Here is a 23,709-nt window from a genome sequence, read left to right as displayed (position 1 = left end):
GAATAGTTTATACAGCTTCCTGTAAAAAGCATCATACTCATATTTAAAAATACTTAAAAAATGATGAATAAAAACAATGCAACAAAGTCTCTAAGTGGTAGAAAGAAGAGCCATCAATAACATACAGCAGAGAAAATCCAACTGTGTGCATAGAAGTAAAATATGAACATTTGTGAGCAAAGTGCCTCCAATAAGTACAGGTCACACATGGATAAAGTAAATGAATTTGATAAAATTCTGGAAATGTTCACACAAAAATAGTCCTTTAGATATTACAGAACAGAGAAAATTTTCTTATTTGATAATCAACTAAAATTTATGTAAAGCATCATTCTTGGAAATAGGATAGTAAGTTTCAATACCTCTCTACAGAGTAGAAATGAAAAACGTATGTCTACCACCAACTGCGTCCAACTCTCTCCTGGAAATTCTAGTCATTACAATGTTGTTATTAGAAATTAGGAGCATAAGAATTAGGGAATATAAAATATGAAATGTTAATACGTTAATCCAGATGGCAGTAAAAAGCATCTCAAACTTGCAAAAGAACCTCAAGATAAAGTTATTGGCAGAGTAGTCACCTTCTCAAGGTTACTAGAAATAAGGTCATCACAATGATAAAAATCAAGTGTATGTTCAGGAATATTTAGAAGCCACTGCACTGAAAACAAAACATAATTAAGAATATAAAATAAGCCGGGTGGTGGTGGTGCATGCCTTTAATCCCAACACTCAGGAAGGAGAGGCAGGTAGATCTCTGTGAGTTTGAGGCCAGCCTGGTCTACAGAACAAGATCCAGGATAGGCACCAAAACTACACAGAGAAACCCTGTCTTGAAAAAAACAAAATACATATATAAAGCTAAAGTATAATGGGAATCTAAACATTTGAATTGAAAGAGTTAATGGGGCAATGTGCATATACAATACACAGTACATTTCTTATTACCCTGATTAAAAAGTACTAAGATTGGCAAGCTGGTCTTCTCTGAATATTCTTTTTAAAATCTAAGCAGCTAAGGGTGGCTAGGAACTATCTTTAAAGGAGAGCAAATTTGAAAGACATATAGAGACATGTTCTAAAGATTTTTAGACTCTTAATAGAAACAGCACAACATCCAGCTGCCAGATGTGAAGTGTTTACCTCTCTTTGATCTTATGTGGGAAGCAAATTAGAATCAATCACACTGTGAATCAAGATCAAGATTAAGGTATGCTAGAAGAAGATATGTAGCATTAAGGTATGTAGAAGAAGGAAGCTTACCTTGGGAATGAGATAGTTTCTGAATTTAATGTCACAGGTCACTGCACGGGGCAGACTGGTGGGAAGGAGGTCAATGTACCTCTGAATCTCATGCAACACAGCATCAGTGTAGGGCATGTGACTCCTGTCCTGCATGCAGGGGCTTCTGTGTCTACCAATCACATGGTCAATCTCTTCCTGGACTTTGGCTAGTTCAACAGAGTGAGAAATGACAGAATAAGAGAGAAATGGCACATTGATCACAACTCAGGCTAATGGAGCACGATGAAGGTACTCAGCAGCATTATGAATGCATAATACGTGCTAAGGAAATGACAGTTACTATGATATAATATACTATATGCAATATATAATGTATCATAATACGAGTCTCTCCTACATACTGTGTGTCACAGTACAGTAGCCCTTACCTATAAAGCAGTATAACTGAAACCAATATCAATTACTAATTTCAAGCAACAAAGAGAACAACAGTAAGTCAAGAAAAACAGCTCTTACAAAAGAAAACTATTGCCAGGCGGTGGTGGCGCACGCCTTTAATCCCAGCACTTGGGAAGCAGAGGCAGGCAGATCTCTGTGAGTTCGAGGCCAGCCTGGTCTCCAAAGTAAGTTCCAGGAAAGGCACAAAGCTACACAGAGAAACCCTGTCTTGAAAAACCAAAAAAAAAAAAAGTTACATTTATACCAAAATAATATAATATATTTTGAATTAAATTATAGTATGTGGCTGTAGAGATGGTTCAGTGGTTAAGAGCACTGGCTGCTCTTCCAGAGAACCTGGGTTCAATTCCCAACACCCACATGGCAGCTCACAACTGTCTGTAATTCCGGTTCCAGGGATCAGACACCCTCACACAGACATACATGCAGAAAATACCAATGCACATAAAATAAATAAATAAATTGAAACAAGTTATAGTGGTACTGTATGTATATAATTTTCAAGAGTATTTATCACCCTCCTATTTCACAAATATGGCCACACTAAACACAATAGCAATTTCTTCTGAAATATAGATCCACATTTCTTTGTAATGATTCTTTTTCTTTCTTATGTATTGTTAGAGAAATTAAATTATTTCTTGACATGTGGAGATAAGGGTTTATAGGTTTCAAGATTTATTATACATAAGCAAATGTTGACAAACACATATACACACATTTCCTCTTTGTCCAATTCTAACACAGCAGCTTTGGTGGTATCATTATCCATTGCTTACATCTTTGTAATTACACAAAAATTGTACCCTAGTAAGATAACTATGACAACAGGTATTATCTTGGCTTTAATCCTGCTTCTCTTCATCAGTTCACGTCTTCATTTAGATTTAGATTTATTTTTAAATGCTCAGGTAGACATTTCAAAGCCATACCAATAAATGTCCATTTATGGAGAAGTCTCAGGCTACAAAGCACTTAACCTCTCTTTGGTTCCTGGTTCCCCCCTCAAACTGGCATCATCCACCTGGTTCATTCTGAATTGAATGTTTTCTGGGTGCCTAGCAGCCTACCTGACACTTCATCCTCCTCTGTGATTTCTCTGGTTTCCTGCAGCCTATGACTTATTCGTAATTGGCTGTAGTCATTTGAGTGGAACACATTTCCCAATCTTTTGAGGGACAAGAAAAATAGTAAACTTTCTGGAGAGCATGGAAGGCTGGGGACACCTGTCTTTTATGAGTAGACAGAATAGCATCATCTCTTTAGAATTCTGGTACAGTCTGAGTACTAAATCATTATATAACACTGATTCATCTCTCTAAAAGTTTCCATGATTTTCTCCTCAGCCTTGGTAAACAGAAATTGCAAGAACGAATTTCTTAGGTCAATTATTTAATTTTTCATTAATAACAGACACTTGGCAAGAATGTTCTATGAAGATGATGATGTATAGATAGAGGTGTGTGTAGTCTATAGTTGTCTGCTCTATGAAGAATATATATGGTGGTTGAAGGAGAAAGATGAGTCAAATTTTAAGAAGAGAAAATTGTCAATTTAATTTTTTAATATTGATTTTCTATTTTCAAGGGACTATATGTGTATATCTTGTGGGAAATTTGCACATGAGAGTAGGAGCCCAGGGAGGCTGGATGTGGATATTTGATTGACTGTAGCTGAGTCAATCAAATAGTTACAGATGGTTGTGAGCTGAGCAACATGGGTACTGGGAGCCAAACTCCAGTGTCCTCTCGAAAAGCAGTACGCCTTCTTAACAACTGAGCCACCTTTCTTCTGGCATTCCTTTTCATCTCACACCTTGTGCTGACACAATAGCCTCCCATAAAGCCCACTCTGGAACAGCACTCTCCTGATTACACCACTGCCATACTGCCTTCACTTTAGAAGGCACCACCCTCTCTGTGGCTTGAGACAGCCCACTTCACAGATTACAGCTAGTGGCACAAAAGGTTAAAAGCAGAGGCTTCTCTGAGACAAACAAGATTTCTTTCTGAAACTCACTAGCCTCCCACCTGTGTCCGTCCTTACCTGTGACTTCTGGGTGCTTGAGCAGGAGCAGCAGAGAGTACCTCAGTGTTGTGCTTGTTGTCTCTGTCCCAGCAGCAAACAGGTCAGATGTGGTGACTGCAAAGTTTTCATAAGTAAACTCGGCCTTTGGGTTGTGTTTTTCCTGGAAATAGTTTGACTGTGTTTTCTAACAAGTTGTTTGCCAACATACTTATTACAGTGAAAAAATAACTTACAAGTACAAATTTAACCTGACAGACCCTGGAGAGTGCAGCAGGAGAAGAAACTGACCTGTGCTTGAAAGATACGCAGACTACCAACCCATTTGCATATCCTACACCCAGTTTCTTTCCTGGAAAAAAATCTCCTTTCATGAGACTGTTTAGTCAGATGAACCATGCAATGTACCATGTTCTCAAAGACACGTAAACAAAAGAATAGCAACTCCATTTCCTATATTATCTTCTTTACTCAAAACACACAGAAGAAAGAAGAGACAAAGCAGACACCATGTGATGTGAAGGCCAGCCATGAAGATAAAGGCCTCAACTGTAAATACGGTGAAGAAAAATGGAAGGTCCCTGACTCTCCTGGGGTAAGTATACTGCTTGAATAAGGATAAGAAGTCCAGTTTACAGCTAGGATAGGATACAGTTCAGTGCAGCAGAATTGAGAGATCACAAAAAGAGTCTTACATTTTTGGTTTTAGGAAGTTCAAGAGAAGTATATGGCCTTTCAACAAATGGTTCAGTGATGAAACAATTTATTCCTATAAGTCTGATAGACACCAGCTTCAGATTCACTTGAAGTTACATTCAGTTAAGGTGCTTCCCATTTTTGCTGCTAGCCATTCCCATCCCACACACCATATCATACATCTTACGGTTTATTTGAAATGTGTTTACCTGTCCACTACTGCAAATATGCTACAAGGTCTCCCAATGCAGTCCCAGCTACCTTAGAGCTCACTCTGTAGACCAGGCTGGACTTTAAATCACCGAAATTTGCCTGCCTCTGCCTCCTCAGTGCTAGGATGAAAGGCATGTGCCACCATGCCCAAAAACTGAAAATATTTTTTAAGAGTCATTCAGTCTGAGCAACATGTAGGAAATCTGGCTAGCTTAAGCTACTTTGCCATGTTTCATAAACTGTCTGCAAAGATGACATCATCTTCAAATTATGGTGGATACTTTGTGTTTCTGATTATTTTAGGAATGTTTCCACTTCACCTGCCTTGTGAATTCTGCTTCTCTTCAGCTAGATTATTTCTGTCTAAAAAATAGAGTCAAGGGCTGGAGATAAGCCTCAGAGGTTAAGAGCACTTGTACTTATGGAGGACTAGGGTTCAGTTCCCAGTACCCACATGGTGGCTAAGAACCAGCTTTAACTCCACTTCCAGGGAATCAAATACCTTTTCTAACCCCTGCAGGCATTGAACATGCAGGGTAAACAGACACACATATACATGAAAATAAAACATACACATAGTCAATATATTCCAATTATTTAACACTTTAAGTTTATATTATCTGGGACACTAAGTGTAAATTCATGCACAAAGTTAGGAACTCAAAGTCCTTGTCAAACATTGTAGGTCTGATCATGTAAACAGCTCTATAATAACAGAGACAAGGGCTAAAGAAATGGCTACTCAATTAAGAGCAGTGACCACACTTCCAGAAGCAGTAGGTTTGATTCCCAGAACTTACATGGAGGCTCACAATGATCTGCAGCTCCAGTTGCAGGGGATCCAATGTTCTCTTCTAGCCTCTGTGGGTACTAGTCACACACGTGGTACACAGATACACATGTAGGCAAAATACTAATACATATAAAATCATAATAATAAGTTATCTTTAAAACAAAGACAATTCATGGGATTCAAAACAATCAAAGTTAGATTAATATTTTACCTGCTCCATTTTGATCAGGAAACAATCAATAAAGTCCCGTGGATTATTAACATCCAGTGACTCTTGGTGTTCTTTTACTTTTTCCAAACAATAACGTTTTAAGGAAATGAGATTTTTAAGTAATTTAGTATGGCTCCCTGGTAGATGATCAATGATAACAGGAAAATTATTGCAAACCTACAAACAATGATAAATTATTTTTAAAACATGCAATGTAGGCATGTGTGCTATGCAGTGGGATTTGGGAGAAAGCACAAATACAGAAATAAATAACATATGCTACTCATTTTGATGGGTGATTTTTATCATTGATATATAACAATTTTCTTTACTTGTAGAAATATCTATGGGAGTCTCTCATGAAAATAGGGTCAAACATAATAATTCACCACTGAAACTCTTAATGTGATCTTTACTACATATGTGTGTTTTGTATAAATTCATTCATCTTCTACATTACCAGTTCACTTTAACCTTGGACTGAAGGATAACATAAATTAACATGATTATATTTTATAGACTGCAACAGACATTGAGGGACTTGGGGTATCCTGATTGAAACACAGTCCCTACTACTTAATTTCTACAAATACCCTCAGACACAGAATAAGAAATTTAAAAGTGAGAGTCTGAAGGAAAGTCTGCACCACACTATTTGGGGGATTTTTCACATAAATAACACTCAGGCATATTTTAAGGCATGCCAAATTGACCCAGAGGAAATTTGATGAGATCCAGATACCACCTAGCCAATTATTTTGTCATTCCTATCCCAGCTATTTTGCCAGTTAGGAATGTCAACTCTTTATCAAATACTGCTACCATATTTCATGATGCCTGGTGTTGCATAGTATTATTTTAACTAGGTAAAGATGTCCTACATTTTTTTATGTTGTGGGGTATTACTTTAACTATGTAAAGGAGTGTTGCATTTGTTTCACTTTGGCTGCCTAAGGCACCTGATTGGTCTAATAAAAAGCTAAACGGTCAATAGCTGGGCAGTAAAGAAACAGGGAGGACTGGTGGGTAAAGAGAATAAGTAGGAGGAGAAATCTAGACTCAAGAAAATGAGAGAGAAGAGAACAAGGGAGAAGAGAGGGAAACACCTGGGGCCAGCCAGCCAGGCAGCTTCCAGACAGACAGACAGACACAGAGGGTATAGAAGAGTAGGACATACAGAATGAAAGAAAGGTTAAAAAAAAAAGTCCATGGTAAAACATAGATGCCGAGAAGCAAGTTAAATTAAGTTATAAGAGTTAGTTATAAGAAATGAGCCTAAGATAAGGCCAAGCATTCACAACTAATATTAAGTCTCCATGTCATGATTGGGGGGCTGGCAGTCCGAGAAAGCCTGCTACAGCCTGGTAGTTTCAGTGATCCCAAATATTCTCCCTGTTTGAAGAAAATATTCTCTTAGTGAAATGTAATGTTCTTGTTAAGTTTTTTGATGAGAGTATTGCTAAAGAAGCCCATGGCTAACAAGGTTAAACAATGAAATAGATGTCCAGAGTTATGTGGGCATCTTCTGAGTATTTGATCACAACGATCTATAGAGAGGGTGATTTGGGATGTAATAGAAAAACTAGTGAAAAGAGATCATGTAGGACTAAAAGAATTAGCCCCATTTCTTAGCCTTCATTTTTCTGGATGTAAAATTAAGGGTTCAGGCATCTTTCTTAAATGTTCACCAGCAACTCTCAGTGTCACTGTGGTGTGTGGTCATTAGAGAATTATGGAAATTTCAGGAAACAAATATCTCTAAGTGGTTTGGGCTTCCTGTTGTTCTTGTTGGTGTTTTGCTTTGTTTTGTTTTCTGGCAGAAAGGAACACAGACTCACCTGCATCCAAGGGGAACTCATAATCTTGACATTTTCATTTAAATTGTTCATCAAGTTAAGAAAATCCTGATCCTTATAATCAAAACGATTCTGGAAAACAATGGAGCAGATGACATTGCAGGGAGCACAGCCCAGGATGAGGTGGGATCGCAGGGTGAGCCTGGAGAGTTGGGAACAATTGTAAAATTGCATTGAAGTATAAATGCATATGTACATGTATGTCTATATGTATGTATAAAACAATTTATCTGATGATAGGTAAAGGAACCTAAAACATTTTAATCACACCTACACATTGCCTAGTAGTCATTATTCCATGGGTACTAGTTGAGTTCATCATCTAGTTAACTAGCTAAATAATGGATTTGAGCACATTGTTTTCATCCAGTGCCTTTTTGATTGGCTTTTCATTCAGTTGACTGTTGTTTTGGAATTGGGGAGGGAGACTTCTTAAAACTTCAATAATTCAAGTCTTCAGAAGAGAATCACCAGTCTCTCGATAAAACAGTACTAAGAACAAAGGGAAAGAATGATGGGGACCCAAAAATATTTTATACATAACAAATAGTTGAATGGAACACAGTTATAAAGACAGAGATCATGATAACTGTTGCGGGCCGCAGGAATATATCATAAGAACTCAGCTGGTTATGGCAAAGTCACTACCTGGAGGGATCATGGAATTCCTCCAGAGGAAGCCAAATCCCAAGGAGTTTTTGGTGTTACTTGGCTTGTTATATATCAGCTGTATTCTGTTATGAAAATCATGTGTGCCTTCATAGCTTTCCCAATTGACTTTCCCCTAAGAAGGGCTAACAGTGTGGACTGATCACTCTCTGGACATACACATTCCAGGCATTTGGAGAACAGCCTCAGGAAAGGCTTTCTCTGGAATCAGATTATCTCCCTTGGCCACTTTCAAGGACTACAGGAAACACCACCCAGGTGGGCGCCCATTGTTAGTCCCAGGTGGACTAACAATGATAACAGCATGCAAGTCTCCTGACTTAAGGTAAATTCCACAAGGGGACACCACCTAGGTCAGGTAGACATTAAGTAATAGCTTTACACAATTTAGCTCAGACCCCTCCTTTCTTACAGCCTTACTAACTTTATAGACCTCTAACTACTTACCTAACCACTTCTAGGAATATTTAGATAACCTTCTGTGCTAACAGCTATGCTCAGCCAGAACTCCCAGTTCAAGCCTCCCTGTAATTATCATTATTGGTAGCATCCGGCCAGGTCCATCACCGGGTGGAGGAAAGTACCTTATCAGAGATACCTTTGTACTCTCTAGAACAGACTTAAGCATCCAGGCTACCTGTTTGAGAAGGCCTGGCAGATGTGTCAATTAAGCCTATTCTTATCACCCCTCCATTTGACCCTGGAAGCCTGGCTTTGCACTGCTAAGGAAATACTGCTTGTAAGTGTATATATACCAGAACTCCCAGGGCAGGAGAGGACAGAGAAGAGAGAAGAGAATGGAAGAACGAGATGGGTAAGAACTTGAGAGGAACGAGCTGAGATGGGGAAGAACTAGATTGAAGAGCTAAAAGAGAGGACTGGAGGAACGAGATGGAAGATGAGGAAGAGCCAGATGGGGAAGAACAAGATGAGGAAGAGCCAGATGAGAGAGAAGGAGACAGGAGAGGAGCTGATAGGGGAAAGAACTAGATAGATGAGAACCTAGAGGGGACAGAACTAGATGAAGGAATTAAGATAGAACATAGAGGGGACAGTAGATAAATATATAGAGAAATCAGGCAAGAAAGGAGCTAGACATGAGAACAGAACTGAAGCAGTGTATAAAGGATGTTATGCCAGAGGAATTAAAGCAAATGGACCAAAGAACTCTGTGTGCGTAGACTGATTTACCGACCCTAAAGATTCTCTGCTGGTTGATAGAGCCTTCCGCGGACCCTGGGAGGGGACTATCGAGGGGCTGGACCCCCATAGTCCTCGTTAGATAACTTCATGTGAAAAGGAAGATCTGCTGGTGCTATCTGAGATGAGAAATTATCTGAATGAACATTAAACACAGAATAGATTTCTGCAGGTAAAATTAAGATAAGAACTTTTAGCTCAAACAAACAACCTGCAGGGATGCCCAATTCTTTTGACCATAGCACCACTCCGGGTGATCTGGAAACATTGTATCATATGAAAGAAGTCAGAGACCAATTTAGGATACACGAATACCTACATGATTGTGAGATGTGAGTGTGGGCATGTGGGCAATTCAGAAGAGAGACCTGATTGTTTTTATTTTATTTTTATTTAATTTAAAAGACAGTAGTTCAAAATGTAGTCACATGGAAGATAAGCTGATAATCAAATATACTGTGACAAGTACTTTAAAGGTTTGCATACTTGGTAGTATGGACAGAAAATTACTGCCATAAATTTCATCCCTAAGTAGAATAAACAGGAGGATATAAAAAACAAAGATGACACAGTGGAAAAAAACTAGTTACATACATCATTTAGAAATGTTTATTTGCAGAACCATGTAATTACATATATTTATTCAAAAGTATAAATCAATGGAGTGTTAGATGACAAGAAATTTTTGTTTGTTTGTTTGTTTCAAGACAGGGTTTCTCAGTGTAGCATTGGCTGTCCTAGTGCTGGCTTGGTAGACCAGGCTGGCCTTGAAATCACAGAGATCTGCCTCTGCCTCCCAAGTGTTGGGATTAAAGGTATGTAACACCACACCCAGCCACAAGAAATATTTTTGTCAAAAAATAATGATAACCTTAATAGGAAGGTCAAGAAAAGAGTTGGGAAGTCTCTGGGTCCTCTGTCCTGTCTATGGTTTCTCTATCTTGTGTCAGAATTGTAGTTTCTAATGCTGTGAAAATACACCATGACTAAAGCAATTTGGGACACAGAGAATTAATTTCAGCTTACAACTCTCTGGTCATATCTATCACTGAGGGAAGTCAAGGAATGAACTCAAGGTAGAAACCTGAAGACAGATGGCTTATTTCCATGGCTTGCTCAGCCTGCTTACTTAGACATCCCTGGACCACCTGCCCAAGCATGGTACCATGCATAATGAGGCATCATCCCATACCAATCATTCATCAATAAAATGCCCCCACAGGCTTGCCCACAGACCAGTCTACTGTGGGCATTGTTTCAGTCGAAGTTCTTTTTTCTCAAATGACTCCAGCCTGTGTCAAGTGAGCCAAAAACTACCTTCGTCAGTTTACCCCTTGTCAACTTGACATTCAAATATATGACTCTTAACCCATAGTGTTTCTTTCCTTATTGCCAAGATCTCATTCAACTCTGAGCTTTCCAGCTTTTCCAGCCCAAAGTTCCAAAATCCTTCCACAATTCTCTTCAAAACCTGGTCAGGTTTATCACAGCAATTTTGCAGTCATGAACCTGGTACTAATTTCTGTCTTCGTTGAGTTGAAAAAGTCAGAATTAGTCCTGAGCCAAAGGCTGATTCAGTTCAATGTATTGCACTAACTATTAATGTTATCCTTTCTTTGTTTACATTTAGGTCTTTGATTTGATGTGCACTGCATTATAGGGTTGGCATATTGGGGGGAGGGGTGTCAAACCATTTTATATAGAAACTTTGGGATAGGGAGAACCAAAGAGTTTATATCCAATCTGATGTCTTCCATAGACAGCTCCCTGATTTCCCTGTTGCTAAACAATTGATTACACATTTTTTTTCTTATAAGAATTGTGTTCTTTTACTGGACACAAGTTAATATTTGTTAAGCTATACCCAAGTAATTACAAACATTGTATAGCAACATATCTGCAAAAACTATTCTCCAAGATAGTCCAGTTAAAGGAAAGACACAGTCCCAGCTCTATAAGAGTGTGGTGTGATCATTGCCCCATGTTATATACTGAGAGCTCTCTAGTGAAATTAACTGGAAGGGATGACACACAATTATGCAAAAGGTAAACATTCCTCAGTTTATCAGGAAGTGAACTGAAAACCTATATTATATAAGAACTATATTTATATATTCATATCCTTATTTGAAAACTAAAGGAAAAGTTAGTTTCCAAATAAAGTTGTGGCTTGGAATCTGCAGAAGAGATACAATAATACCTATTTACAAAAGTCATGGATATACAAACTCTATTCTTTGCAACAAACAACCTATCCTTGTGGAATCCCAGAGAGTGCTAAGAAAGCAAGCTTGGATCACACCTGGAATGCTTCCAAGAGCCTCCTTATAGAAGACAGGCGTCTGTTAAGATTGGAGATGCAAAGTGACACCCACCATTGGTTTTCCTCAGTTCCTCCACAAGACAGCGAGCTTCCTCTTAAACACGGTCCTCAATGCTTCTTTTCCCCATCCCAAAGTTCCTCAGAGTCATGAGTGAGAAGCGCCGTGTCTCTTTCCAGTTCCTTCCATTGCTAAAAGCAATTCCTAAAAAATGAGAGAGCAAAAATTAGTTGGGAGATCCCAGACAAGGAGAAGGGAGTGGCTGATGAGTGGCTGCCACACACAAGGCCCACCTGGGTCTGAGTAAGACTGCTTTCCATCCTCATAGTCCTATGACCATAGCCCAACATATATACATGGACACATAGGCACACATATACATAAGATCATGGACATAGGCACATGGACACTTACCAAGGCCTTTCTTAAATCTTTCAAACACTGGGAAGCTTCCTCTTCCAGCAAACTCCTCCCCATGATCAATCAGAGCTTCCTTTACTGCTTCATACCCATATAATACCACAGCAGGCTTCTTGCCCAAGTACAACGTGAACACAGGGCCATAGACTTTTGAAAGCTGGAAAATAAAAAGGTGATTTTTTTTAATGTAGCAAAGGGGGTCAGTAATTTTTCCTATACAGCATGCTCAAATATAATGATTGTTATCATTATAAATATATTTTTTCTCATCACAAAATGCTTCAAGGTTTTTTAATTTTACACAGAAATATGAAAATAATGGCTAGAGATGTCGGTTTGACTACAATGACCAAGTAGTTGGTAAACAGTTACAGTTAATCATCAGATCAACATATTTAGCATGTGCATTTATTCTGGTTCACAAAAGAAACAAATCAGACAGAAAATTCCATATTATTTTCTATTGCCCCAAAGTTCACATAACAGAAAAACCAAAATTTGAACATCTATCCATTCAGTGTTTGATTCTTGAGCAATTTATCATCTGCCTGTGCTCAGCTTGAAACTAATAACCAGGTGATTGTATCAGCATCATCTACAAAGGGTCTTGTTGCCACAGAAAAGTGGGATCCCCTCTCAGAGTTCTTAGTTTTGTTAATAAACGAATTTAAGAACAGACTCAGAAGAAAACTGAGAACATTTTTACTACCATTTAAAAGAAAAACCACAGGGTTGGCAAGCAGGAAGATCCCAGCAGCTGCCAGAAGACAGAGAAGACATAGAAAGCCAAGCTTTTGAGTTAGGCACAAAGTCAGCAAGCAACCACATGGCAAACAAGGAACCACATGGCAAGGTAGGGAGAGGGAGCTTTAGAGGAAGAATGAGGACGTTAGAGTATCGAGGAAAATATGCTCAGGTTTTGACTTTTTAGGATCAGAAAGAAAAAGAAGGAAAATGGAACTTATGCTTTCCTGAAGGGGACAGACTTAAAGACAGTGTGGCTGCCACTCCATAAGCAATGGCACCAGGGGTGGACTTTCTTTTTTTTTTTTTTTTCTTTCAATAATACAAAAGAATTTATTTTTAAGAAATGACATTTAAACAATTCTGATATTTTTCCAAAGCAAATTTTCAATATGTATGCATTATATATAGCACATAGATTTCTTGTCCATTCATTAAGAATGCATGTTAATGAAGCAATTTACAACTTTATTTTAGTATATATCTTTTTCCTCGTGTAGAGGCTTTGAAGTCAGATGGATAAATAAAATTCAGACTTCACTCCTAGCCTGTAAAGTAAGGGCTATTGTAAAGACTTATACAAGACTACTGTGACATGTGAACATTTATATGTACACATATATTCATGTATGTAGATATGTATGGAACCCTGTGTTATATTAGATTACAGAATAAATAAGCACCTACTGAATTGTATTTTTATTTATTGTTTTATATTTTAAAATATTGTTTATAATAAAATTTACATCTATTCATTTGTACCAGCCAAATAAAAGGGTGAGCTTTCTGGAAAGAAGTATACTGTTTAAATAAACAGATAATCATTCCCCCCACACCTTTATATTTTTAGGTGAATCGGTCTTCTGTTGTGGTCTATTAACCAGATAATTAACAAGCCTAAATGGATTAGTTCATGATTTGAGATGCTTGGAATGTTAAGTATCCACCTAGACTAGAGAAATAGTTTTCCTTTACTGGGCATCTAATGCTATTTTAACTTTTTTTTTTTTTCCAAAGAGATCCTGATTTAGAAGCTCTATGATAAGCACAAGTGATTTTCAAATGACTTCAAGATTATCCTATTGCCCAGCCCAGTTTGCAGGGTGCAACCATTACAAACAAGCTCTACATAGGATGCCAGGGCACCAGCAATTCCTAGAAGAATAAGTTCTTCAGACAGCATTTTTGTCCCCAGAATGGGGATGTGTTCAAAATTCTGCAACTAAAAATTGGACCCTGACCAACTTTATGTTCCTGTCATGTCTTCTGTTGTTCACTCATAACTATTTCCTGGACATCAATAGAGGTTGATTCTTCACAGAAGTTCTATTTGTTCAGCCAATGTAAATAAAGTGCATGGCTAAGGTATGTGAAGGAAATTTCCACGATAATCACTTTTCTTGTTTATCTTCAGCCTAAAATCACAGCAAACAACAATTAATAACAACAACTGTGCCAGGTGGTGGTGGCACTCACCTCTAATCCCAGCACTCAGGAGGCAGAAGCAGGCGAATCTCTGAGTTTGAGCCCAGACTGGTCTACAGAGCAAGTTCCAGGACAGCCAGGGCTACACAGAGAAACCCTGTCTTGGAAATAAGAAAGAAAGAAAAAGTTGTGCAAAGAACAACAAAAATTTACAACTGTGCCACACTACTGAACACCTACTAACATTTCCCTACCCACATCACACTACTTCAGTCTATGATTTCTGATGATGACATGATACAAAATGATGCAGCTGGAACATCAAAGTTCAGGAGAGAGACTTACAATCATGTACTGTACAGGGCATGCCCAGACATGCCTCCCTTAAAATGTAGTTCATTAGCCGGGCGGTGGTGGCGCACGCCTTTAGTCCCAGTACTTGGGAGGCAGAGGCAGGCGGATCTCTGTGAGTTCAAGGCCAGCCTGGGCTACCAAGTGAGTTCCAGGAAAGGTGCAAAGCTACACAGAGAAACCCTGTCTCGAAAAACCAAAAAAAAAAAAAAAAAAGAATGAGCTTTATTAGTGGGGAGAGCCTTGGGACCCAGAGGGCCATCATCAGGCTCTGATAACTACTGGATTCTTGGACCTTCTGTTGGTAGACAACCATTGTTAGATTAGCTAGACCACAGCCTATAAGTAATTCTAATAAATACCTGTTTTGTATATAAAAAAAAGACTCGTTCTACAAATTCTGTTACTCTAGAGAACACTGAGTAATATATCTGGTTTTCATTGCTTCCATCTCTTTGTTGGTTCTCTGTCAGAGTACTGACTCATTTCCGTGTGTGTTCTTGAAGGTGTTGAGTTCCTTTTACCATAGTTACTTTTAATTTCCTCATAGGTCTTCCATACTGATTCTATCTTGTCAATTTCTGACATCTAATTTTGACATTGGAAAAGATTGTGGTTTCTTAAATGCTCTCAATGGCTATGGTGTGCCAAATCATCTAAGAACTGCAAGATTGGTTGTTTCGGTCTTCACAGCCTAGTTTTGTTAGTCCCTGTCTTTCCAGGAGCAAGCTGGTGTCCACTGTAGTCACTTCCACCGGCGCATCAGTAGGTGGCAACCCAACCCCACTATTTTTTTCCTGTGTTGGCATGATCCATCTTTTTTCAGAACTGGAGAGTAATAGAGGCTCCGACTTGTCTCAGACAGTGTTGTATGGTTCAGAACGAATAAGTATAAGATCTCAAAAGGGTATCCACTCCCACTAGCTCCTCCCTGGGGCTGGGGTAGGACCAGATGCTTCATCAGTTCATGAGCCAGTGGTCAGACACTGCAGAATTTTGCCTAGAACTGGATGGAGCCACTGTTAATGAACCAGTTCAAAGTTCCTATGCCACATTCATGGCAATAAATGCCACTAAGCTATGTTATGCTCTGAGTCCATAGAACCTGGGTATATCCAAGGCTCATGATTATCTGAGCTGAAGCAGATTTGTAACCTAAGACCTCAGTATCAGCCAGAACTGATACTGCTGGCTGGAACAGGAGTCCAGTAGCATGGGTCACATGTTTTTCCCTGGCAACGTTCTTTTTCCAAGTAAAAGAAAGCCTGGGGGCATGAGTTGTAGGATCTCCTCAGTGCTGGGTTTCATCAAGCTGGCACTACATTTCAGCACATTCATGTGCTGATTCTTTTGCTCTATTCCACCACAACCCCAGCAAACAAGACCCCATGCACACTATGCAGCCCCAGTTTGGTGTTGGCCTGTGCTGAAACTGTCAGTGATTCGAGCCAAAATACAAATAGGTCCCACAAAGTACAGATTTCTGCCTAGTGTTGGAGGGATTCTAGAGCTCTATCTGCAGCCACTGGCTCAATAATAGTTATGCTGTCTGGAGATAGGATGTTGTACAAACAGTCTCTCAGAGTACCAAGGCTACATAGCTAAACCAGGTCATACCAGATTCTCACAGTCACTGGTACCCTCAGTTTGAGGGGAGGTGTCAGGCTCACTGAGCATCTGGCAATGATGCAGACTGAAACTGGAGTCTGTTTCACCAGGGTACAGGTTTCTATCTAACACTGGATCAAATCTATAGAATCCCCTGTAAGCTCTGGCATGGGAGTGCAGGGGGTGACTTTGGTTTCTGCCTCATGAAGGCCTGGGCACTGAGCTTCAAAACAATGAAAATGAGATCAGAAAACAATCCTACTCACAATAGCTTCTTAACAATATAACAGACCTACAGAGGAAGCAAAAGACCTCTACAATGAAAATTTAACACTAAAAAAAATAAGTAGGATATATGAAGATGGAAAGACCTCCTGTACTCACGGGTCAACAAAACTGATATCATGAAAAAGGCTACAGTAGTGAAAGTGATCTTTGAGTATAGTTGAGTGTTGTCCTTATCAGAATTCTAATGTGAGTTTTCGCAGAGATAGAAAAAAATCCTAAAATTCATATGAAAGCACAAAAGACCCTGAAAACACAAAGCAATACTTAACAAAAAGATTAATGTTGAAATTATCAAAATACTTGATTTCAAATTACACTTCAGAGCAATAGTTACAAAAACAGTATAATGCTGACACAAAAACAGACATGTAGACTGATAGACTAGTATAGAAGGCCAAAAAATAAGCCTATGCAGCTATAGCAGCCCAGGTTTTGAAAAAGTTGACAAAATAAAGAATGCCAATTCCTACTCATTATTACCAATTCATATATTTTCTGTTTCGTTTTAACTTTGTAATTCTTATCCTAATAGATGAAAGATAATAATTCATTATGATACTAATCCAGTTATACTAAACTTGATAGAAGAGAAAGTAGAAAGTAGTCTTGAATGCATTGGCACAGGAGACCACTTCCTAAATATAACACCAGTAGCACAGACACTGAGAGCAACAATTAATAAATGGGACCTCTTGAAACTGAGAAGCTTTTGTAGAGCAAAGGACATTGTCAATAAGACAAAATGACAGCCTACAGAATGGGAAAATATCTTCACTAACCCCACATCTGACAGAAGGCTGCTCTTCAGAATATATTAAAGAACTCAAGAAACTAGACATCAAAATATCCAACAATCTAAATAAAAAATGGGCTACAGAGCTAAACAGAGAATTCTCAACAAAAGAATCTCAAATGGCCAAAAGACATTTAAGGAATTGCTCAACATCCTTAGTCATCAGGGAAATACAAATCAAAACTATTCTGAGATAACGTCTTACACCTGTCAAAATGGCTAAGATCAAAAACACTGAAGATACTTTTTCATTCTTTACATGCACTATGTGTGGGGTGTTTACCCACCACCCCCACAGTTCCCCAGAGTTTTCTTGAGTGCGATCAGCAGGAAATATTAGATAGAAGGATTTATAGTGGAGAATCTTGTGGAGATAAACAGATAGAAAATAAAGGATAGCCTCGAGAGGGCCTGGAACCTATTCCAATGGCCCCCGACTGGCTCTGGCCCAGGGTTTTTATAGAGACGCCAAGGGGTGGAGCAAAAGACCTCCTCCCCCAGCACAGCCAAGTGCAGACCATCTCAGACACCTACACTCAGGCCCTTGGTCCTGATCATCCTCTATTCAGACCTGCTGGGTAAAGCCACGAGGAACCCGAGAACGGGCTCCCACAACTATGCACAAAGAAGCCTGAAAAATGACCCTTCCATTAATAACTCTTTTTATTTTGAACCAAGCAGAGCAGAGATGGCTCTTGGCTGAACTGTTCTGTGTTACACTCATAGCATATTAATAATTCAGCATTTATGTCAGTACAGGTCATGGTCAATGCAGGAGTTACAGACTGAAGGGGGCAGTGGGTGAATTTGCATGATAACTCATGAAGATCTTTTTTTTTTTTTTTGGAGACAGGGTTTCTTTGTGTAGCTTTGTGCCTTTCCTGGAACTCACTTGGTAGCCCAGGCTGGCCTCGAACTCACAGAGATCCGCCTGGCTCTGCCTCCTGAGTGCTGGGATTAAAGGCGTGCGTGCGCCACCACTGCCTGGCCATGAAGATCTTCTTAAAGAAGGATGGATGCTCACTGGATTGTGGGGAAATGGAGAGATGTGAGAGAATAAAAGAGAGAGGTATCCCTAATAGTGGGAAGGAGGTGGACCATGCCTCTGGGAAGAAGTCACAGACACCTGCATAGCATCAGCCAGTCTGTTCTTTAACGAGGAATGAAGCACAGCTGGTATGAAGGTGGTACACAGCCAAAAGTACTGGCCAATGGGGTAGTATCAATGTCCTTTGTGTCAATCAACGATTTCAGATTAAAATTCTGCACAATGGTGGTCAGAAGCAGAAACAGCTCCATTCGAGCCAGGGCCTCTCCCACGCACATCCGCTTTCCTGAAAATCAAAAGCAAACACAGAGGATTCCCTCCTTACAGTAGGTCATGAACTGTTATGAAGGCAGTCAGTTAAATATTTGATTCTTAAATGGTGAATGAGTCAAATGCCGAATGACAGAATGAGCAGAGATACACACAACATTGGATACAATGTCATCTACTGGTTTTAGCAGGCACCCTTCATTCTTTAAATATTTATTATAAGCTCTATATCACAAATTCGTCAACAAATCATACGCTAGAACTATCCTTTGACCTTTCAAGTTGGCATCCGTCTTCTAGCAACACATTCACGCCACTGCTCTAATGGCTGAAGGTGGAGGTGTTAAGGAGATTCAGATACTAAGTTTCCATTTGTGCCTATTCAAGCTTACCTGTCTATATCTATAACTTCCCTCACTTCAGATGCATCTCCTGCATCTGCCCTATGAGGCAAGATCCAAATGGCTTAGCCTGGACCTTCACATTCTCTTTTCTGTCTGATACTCCATGTCATGGCTGTCCTTCCTCAGCTCCATTCACCACTCCCTTCCCCAGTCTCCAACACCATACAGAAAGCCTCAGGCTTCACCATTTGTCTAAGAAGTACTGCTCTGATACTTTCAGGAAGACCATTGGCAAATGCTCTGTGCCATTTCCTTATGATCCTTTGTGGCCCTGACTCCCAGGCTTCCTTGCTGGTCCTGTTTCCATAGTAGCATGGACCACTTGAACATTATGCTGTGTCATCTTTTGCCTCCCAGCCCAAATCTGAGTTCCCTAAAAAGAAGGACTCAATCTGTCACATGCAAAAATGTGCAATGCAGACCCACATGAAAGTCACAAAAACACATGGCAAAAATGAATGTGACTCTGTGTCAGGAGACCCAGAACACATGATGTGGAGTGAGATCAGACATCTAAGGTGGAGGATCGTAAGTAAAGGAAACTCAAGAGGCTCTGGAATCACTGCAGAGTATCTTTTCACATTTCCAAGGTCTTTCTCAACCTGCATTCTCGTCAAGTTCTAGTCTCCTGCACCTACAGAAAATGTCCCCTCCTCTGTACAGTTCCCTGCCTCCTCTTCTTTCCTTACTTCTTTCCTCCCTCTGAGTCAGTCAACTTCCCTCTATCCTGTTAGAATACTCCTGTGGGTATGAAAGAGCGGGATGTAAGCAACTTCCCCTCTGACCTGGCCAGAAACCCAAGCTTCCCTCCCTCGCAGCACTAATCCAATTGGACTGTTGTGCCCTGTTGACTCACCTGCTTCCCTAACTCAGAAGTGAGTCTCTTCAGAGCCCATTATCTTCTCTAGGGCACTTGGGTTCTCAGAGCTGTCTGAGAATGGACTGAGATACTTTTCTCATGCAGGTGTGAAAGTCTAAATGAGGTTCACTTCCAAGAGGAACACTTAGGAAAGTTAGAGGTAAATGCAGAAGCAAAATCCAACTGACCTATATTCTAGTTTTCTCAATTTAAAACATAGGCTGATCTTCTCAAAGCCCCACTAATGAGGATGTGTCGTGATTGAGGAACATGCATCGGCATCTTCTCAAAGCCCCACTAATGAGGATGTGTCGTGATTGAGGAACATGCATCGGCATTGGGAGTGCTACTCCTGAGGAGGCACAAAGAGCAAACTGGCCTGTCCCTGAGTACATTATAAATGATCCAATTTATCTCAAAATTGTATTTTGTGAAATCAGGCCTGGTGACACACGTCTCTAGTGCCAAATGCTCAGGCAGGTGGGACAAGAAGATTGAGTTCAGAAGTCCAAGGTCAGCCTAGACAACATAGTGTCAAAAAAAAAAGTTTACCTTGTACCTGAAACAAATAAAAACAAATTTTATTTACCTGTTGAGAAAGGCATGAAGTAGTCACTCTTCTTAAAGTTTCCTTTCTCATCCAGAAAATGGCCAGGGTCAAATATTCTTGCATTGGGAAATTCTTTGTCATCGTATAGCACAGAAGTCAGTGATGTTATTAAATCCGTGCCCTGAAAATAACAAATAAAAGTAAGTGATAAAGAATTCAATGAGTGGAAGGTCAGGCAAGATGGCTCAGCAGGTAAAGGCTTGCATGCCAGCCTGACAACCTGAATTTGACCACGAGATCCTATCCCAGGAGGTGACAGGACAGAACTGAATCATGCAAGTGGTCCTCTGACCTACACACACACACACACACACACACACACACACACACAAACACACATACATGTACACACACACATACACACACACATACACACAAACACACATACATGTATATACACACACACATTCATAAATAAGTCTAATTTTAAATATTAACAATAAAAGAAACAAGGATGCTATTGCGGCTTCTTTTCAATACTGTCTTAGATATCTCATTCATGAAATAATACAATAAGAATACTATATCCATTCAAGTTAATCCTAAAAAAAATGAAGGCTGCTGGGGGTGTCTTTCTATATGCTGTGAATATACGTTTGTTCCCATTGATTAATAAATAAGCTGCTTTGGCCTATGACAAGGAACTTAGAGGCAGGTGGGAAATCCAAGGAAAAAGAAAGGCAGAGTCTGGAGAGTCGCCAGCCTGCTGCCCAAGGAGCAACATGCCATCAGACCAGTAAAGCCACTGAACATGTGGCAAAATATAGATTAATAGAAATGGGTTAATTTAAGATGAAAGCGCTAGCTAGCAAGAGGCCTGCCGTAGGCTATACAATTTGTAAATAATATTGAGCCTCTGAGGGATTGTTTTTTTGTTTGTTTTTTTGTTTTGTTTTGTTTCTAAGATAGGGTTTCTCTGTGTAGCTTTACACCTTTCCTGGAACTCACTTTGTAGCCCAGGCTGGTCTCGAACTCATAGAGGTCCACCTGGCTCTGCCTCCCAAGTGCTGGTATTATAAGCATGCGCTACCACTGCCTGACAGATGAGGGATTGTTTTATAAGCAGCTGTGTGACTGTGAGGCTAGGTGGAACCAGAGAAACCTTTCGACTATAGAAGGCATAATAAAGTTTCTGGGGGGGGGGCTTTATCTCTACCAGACCTACATAAATTTTAAGGGGGTTCTTCAAAGTGAAAGAGATATCAATTCATAAGAAAAAACATGAGAATGTATGGAGCTCATGGTTAACAATAAATCACATATAAATTCAAAAGGTTCTAACATTGTAAAAGAATGAAACAAAAATCATTCATATCTTTAGTATGAAAGACAAAAAACAGTCAAAAATCATAACTGTATAAGTATGCTTAAATATAGGCAATATAAGAAGATAAAAATATGGCATCCAAATCAAATTGTGGGGCCACAGCTCAGTGGAGCAACACTTGCTGACATGTGGAAGGCCCTGGGTTCAATCCTTAGCACTACCAAGAAAAGAAAGGGAAGTAGAAAGGACAAATTTTCAAAACATACGTGAGGACATGCCCATAGCCTAGCACCGAGAGACGGAAACGGGAATCATTTGAACTCAAGACTGGAAACAACGTCAGCCAAACAGTGAGACACTGACTCAAAAGTTTTAAAATGCACAAAATGTAGGAAAAAGGAGACTACAGGTACAGAGTTTTTATTGGGTTATTTTGTTTCCTTTTTATTTGTTTGTTTATCTCTTTTTAAACTTTATCAGCATGTTAAGTTGCCATTTCAACATAGCATGATGAAATCAAAATATGTTTTCTTTTTTTTGATCTTTCGAGACAGGGTTTCTCTGTGTAGTTTTGCGCCTTTCCTGGAACTCACTTGGTAGCCCAGGCTGGCCTCGCCTGGCTCTGCCTCCCGAGTGCTGGGATTAAAGGCGTGTGCCACCACCGCCCAGCCAAAATATGTTTTCTTAAACAAGGCAAAAATCTAGAGTAGACACACACACTCAATAAGCAAGAAATCAAAACACACACACTTTTTGAGTAAACCACATTGCCACAAAAGAGAATTTTAAAAGAGAGAAACAATAAAGAAGCTATAATTAGACCAGAAAATAAATGATAATTGGAAGACATTGCTTGTCAATGATTACCCTAATTATAGATGAATTCTCAAATTTAAATACCACACCATAAAAAACTTAATGTTCAAAAAAGCCATATTTTTAGCTTACTTCACTTAGAGTAATATATATACACTGAAAGAGATGCAATAACATGGTACAGGCAGTGGAATCCAAATAAAGCAGAAGTAGCCATAATTAAATAAAATATACTTTAAGACAAGATCAAAAAAATGAGACAAAGAAGGTCATTATATAATAGTAAAGTGGCTAATTTAGCCAGAGGAATATATACAATTATATTATATATTATAATATATTAAGCATATACCTAGATGATATCATATAACTTTAATTATATATTGTATGCTATTATATGTAATATGTATCTCCAACATGATGCATGGTACAACATAGAGCAGCCAAATATAAAAGTTTAACTTATTAAGATTAGAGGGAAACATAGACTCTATTATAGCAAAAGCAGGGGACTTCAACATATACACCCTTTCAGCAGTGTACAGCTCACACAGCTAGTTAACAAAAATAGCAGTTTTAAGTGTTTTAAAGAGTTTACACTTTATTCATAAATTCAGAAATCTCTTTCATTCTGGAAAGGGGTAATCTATGTGGAAGCCACTGTACTGTAAACAAAACAATATTGAGAAAATTAAGGAAAGGTCAGATAAGTTGGGACCATAATCAAATCCACAAATTGAAAGTTTTGGTACATTAAAGCATCAATAATTTATAAATTATTGCATTTAAAATCACCCAATAAAAAAGTCTCAGATAAGCATTTTGGAAAAATCAACAAACTGAGTATATAACATTTACTTAGAAATATAAACAGAATCCCAAAAATATTAAAGAAGGCTATATTTGGAAGACATTGGCTAATAAGATGTTTCATAAAGCAGTAAGCAGAACTGTGAGTTTGAGGTTAGCCAGAGCTACACAGTGAGATCCCATCAAAGGAGGAGGAGGAGAGGAAGAACAAGAACAAGAACAAGAAGAACAAGAACAAAGAACCAGAACAAGAAGAACAAATACAAGAACAAGAAGAACAAGAAGAAGGTCATAAAACTTACTATTCC

General features: G+C 39.0%; 2 protein-coding genes across 2 annotated transcripts in view; both read right to left on the bottom strand.

Annotated features, from left to right (window-relative positions):
• Nucleotides 1-14,035, bottom strand: part of LOC114689289 (cytochrome P450 2C42-like) — a 25,918-nt gene extending 11,883 nt beyond the window's left edge. Inside the window, exons 1-7 of the mRNA XM_037201641.1 lie at nucleotides 13,973-14,035; nucleotides 12,103-12,265; nucleotides 9,837-9,894; nucleotides 7,481-7,640; nucleotides 5,643-5,819; nucleotides 3,751-3,892; nucleotides 1,264-1,451 (exon numbers count right to left, since the gene is read on the bottom strand). Coding sequence (XP_037057536.1) covers nucleotides 1,264-1,451; nucleotides 3,751-3,892; nucleotides 5,643-5,819; nucleotides 7,481-7,640; nucleotides 9,837-9,894; nucleotides 12,103-12,265; nucleotides 13,973-14,035 — 951 coding nt within the window. The remainder of the gene's footprint in view (nucleotides 1-1,263; nucleotides 1,452-3,750; nucleotides 3,893-5,642; nucleotides 5,820-7,480; nucleotides 7,641-9,836; nucleotides 9,895-12,102; nucleotides 12,266-13,972) is intronic.
• Nucleotides 14,036-18,448: 4,413 nt separating this feature from the next.
• The window catches only part of LOC114702470 (cytochrome P450 2C55-like), a 53,290-nt gene continuing 48,029 nt past the window's right edge, over nucleotides 18,449-23,709 (bottom strand). The window contains 2 exon segments of the mRNA XM_037206688.1: nucleotides 18,449-18,651; nucleotides 20,488-20,629. Of these exon segments, the coding sequence (XP_037062583.1) occupies nucleotides 18,470-18,651; nucleotides 20,488-20,629 (324 nt within the window). The 3' untranslated portion in view covers nucleotides 18,449-18,469.

The sequence above is a fragment of the Peromyscus leucopus genome, chromosome 1, assembly GCF_004664715.2.
Source record: "Peromyscus leucopus breed LL Stock chromosome 1, UCI_PerLeu_2.1, whole genome shotgun sequence".
In the NCBI taxonomy this organism is placed as follows: domain Eukaryota; kingdom Metazoa; phylum Chordata; class Mammalia; order Rodentia; family Cricetidae; genus Peromyscus; species Peromyscus leucopus.
The sequence above is the reverse complement of the archived record's forward strand: the minus strand, read 5'-3'. Positions and strand labels throughout refer to the sequence as shown.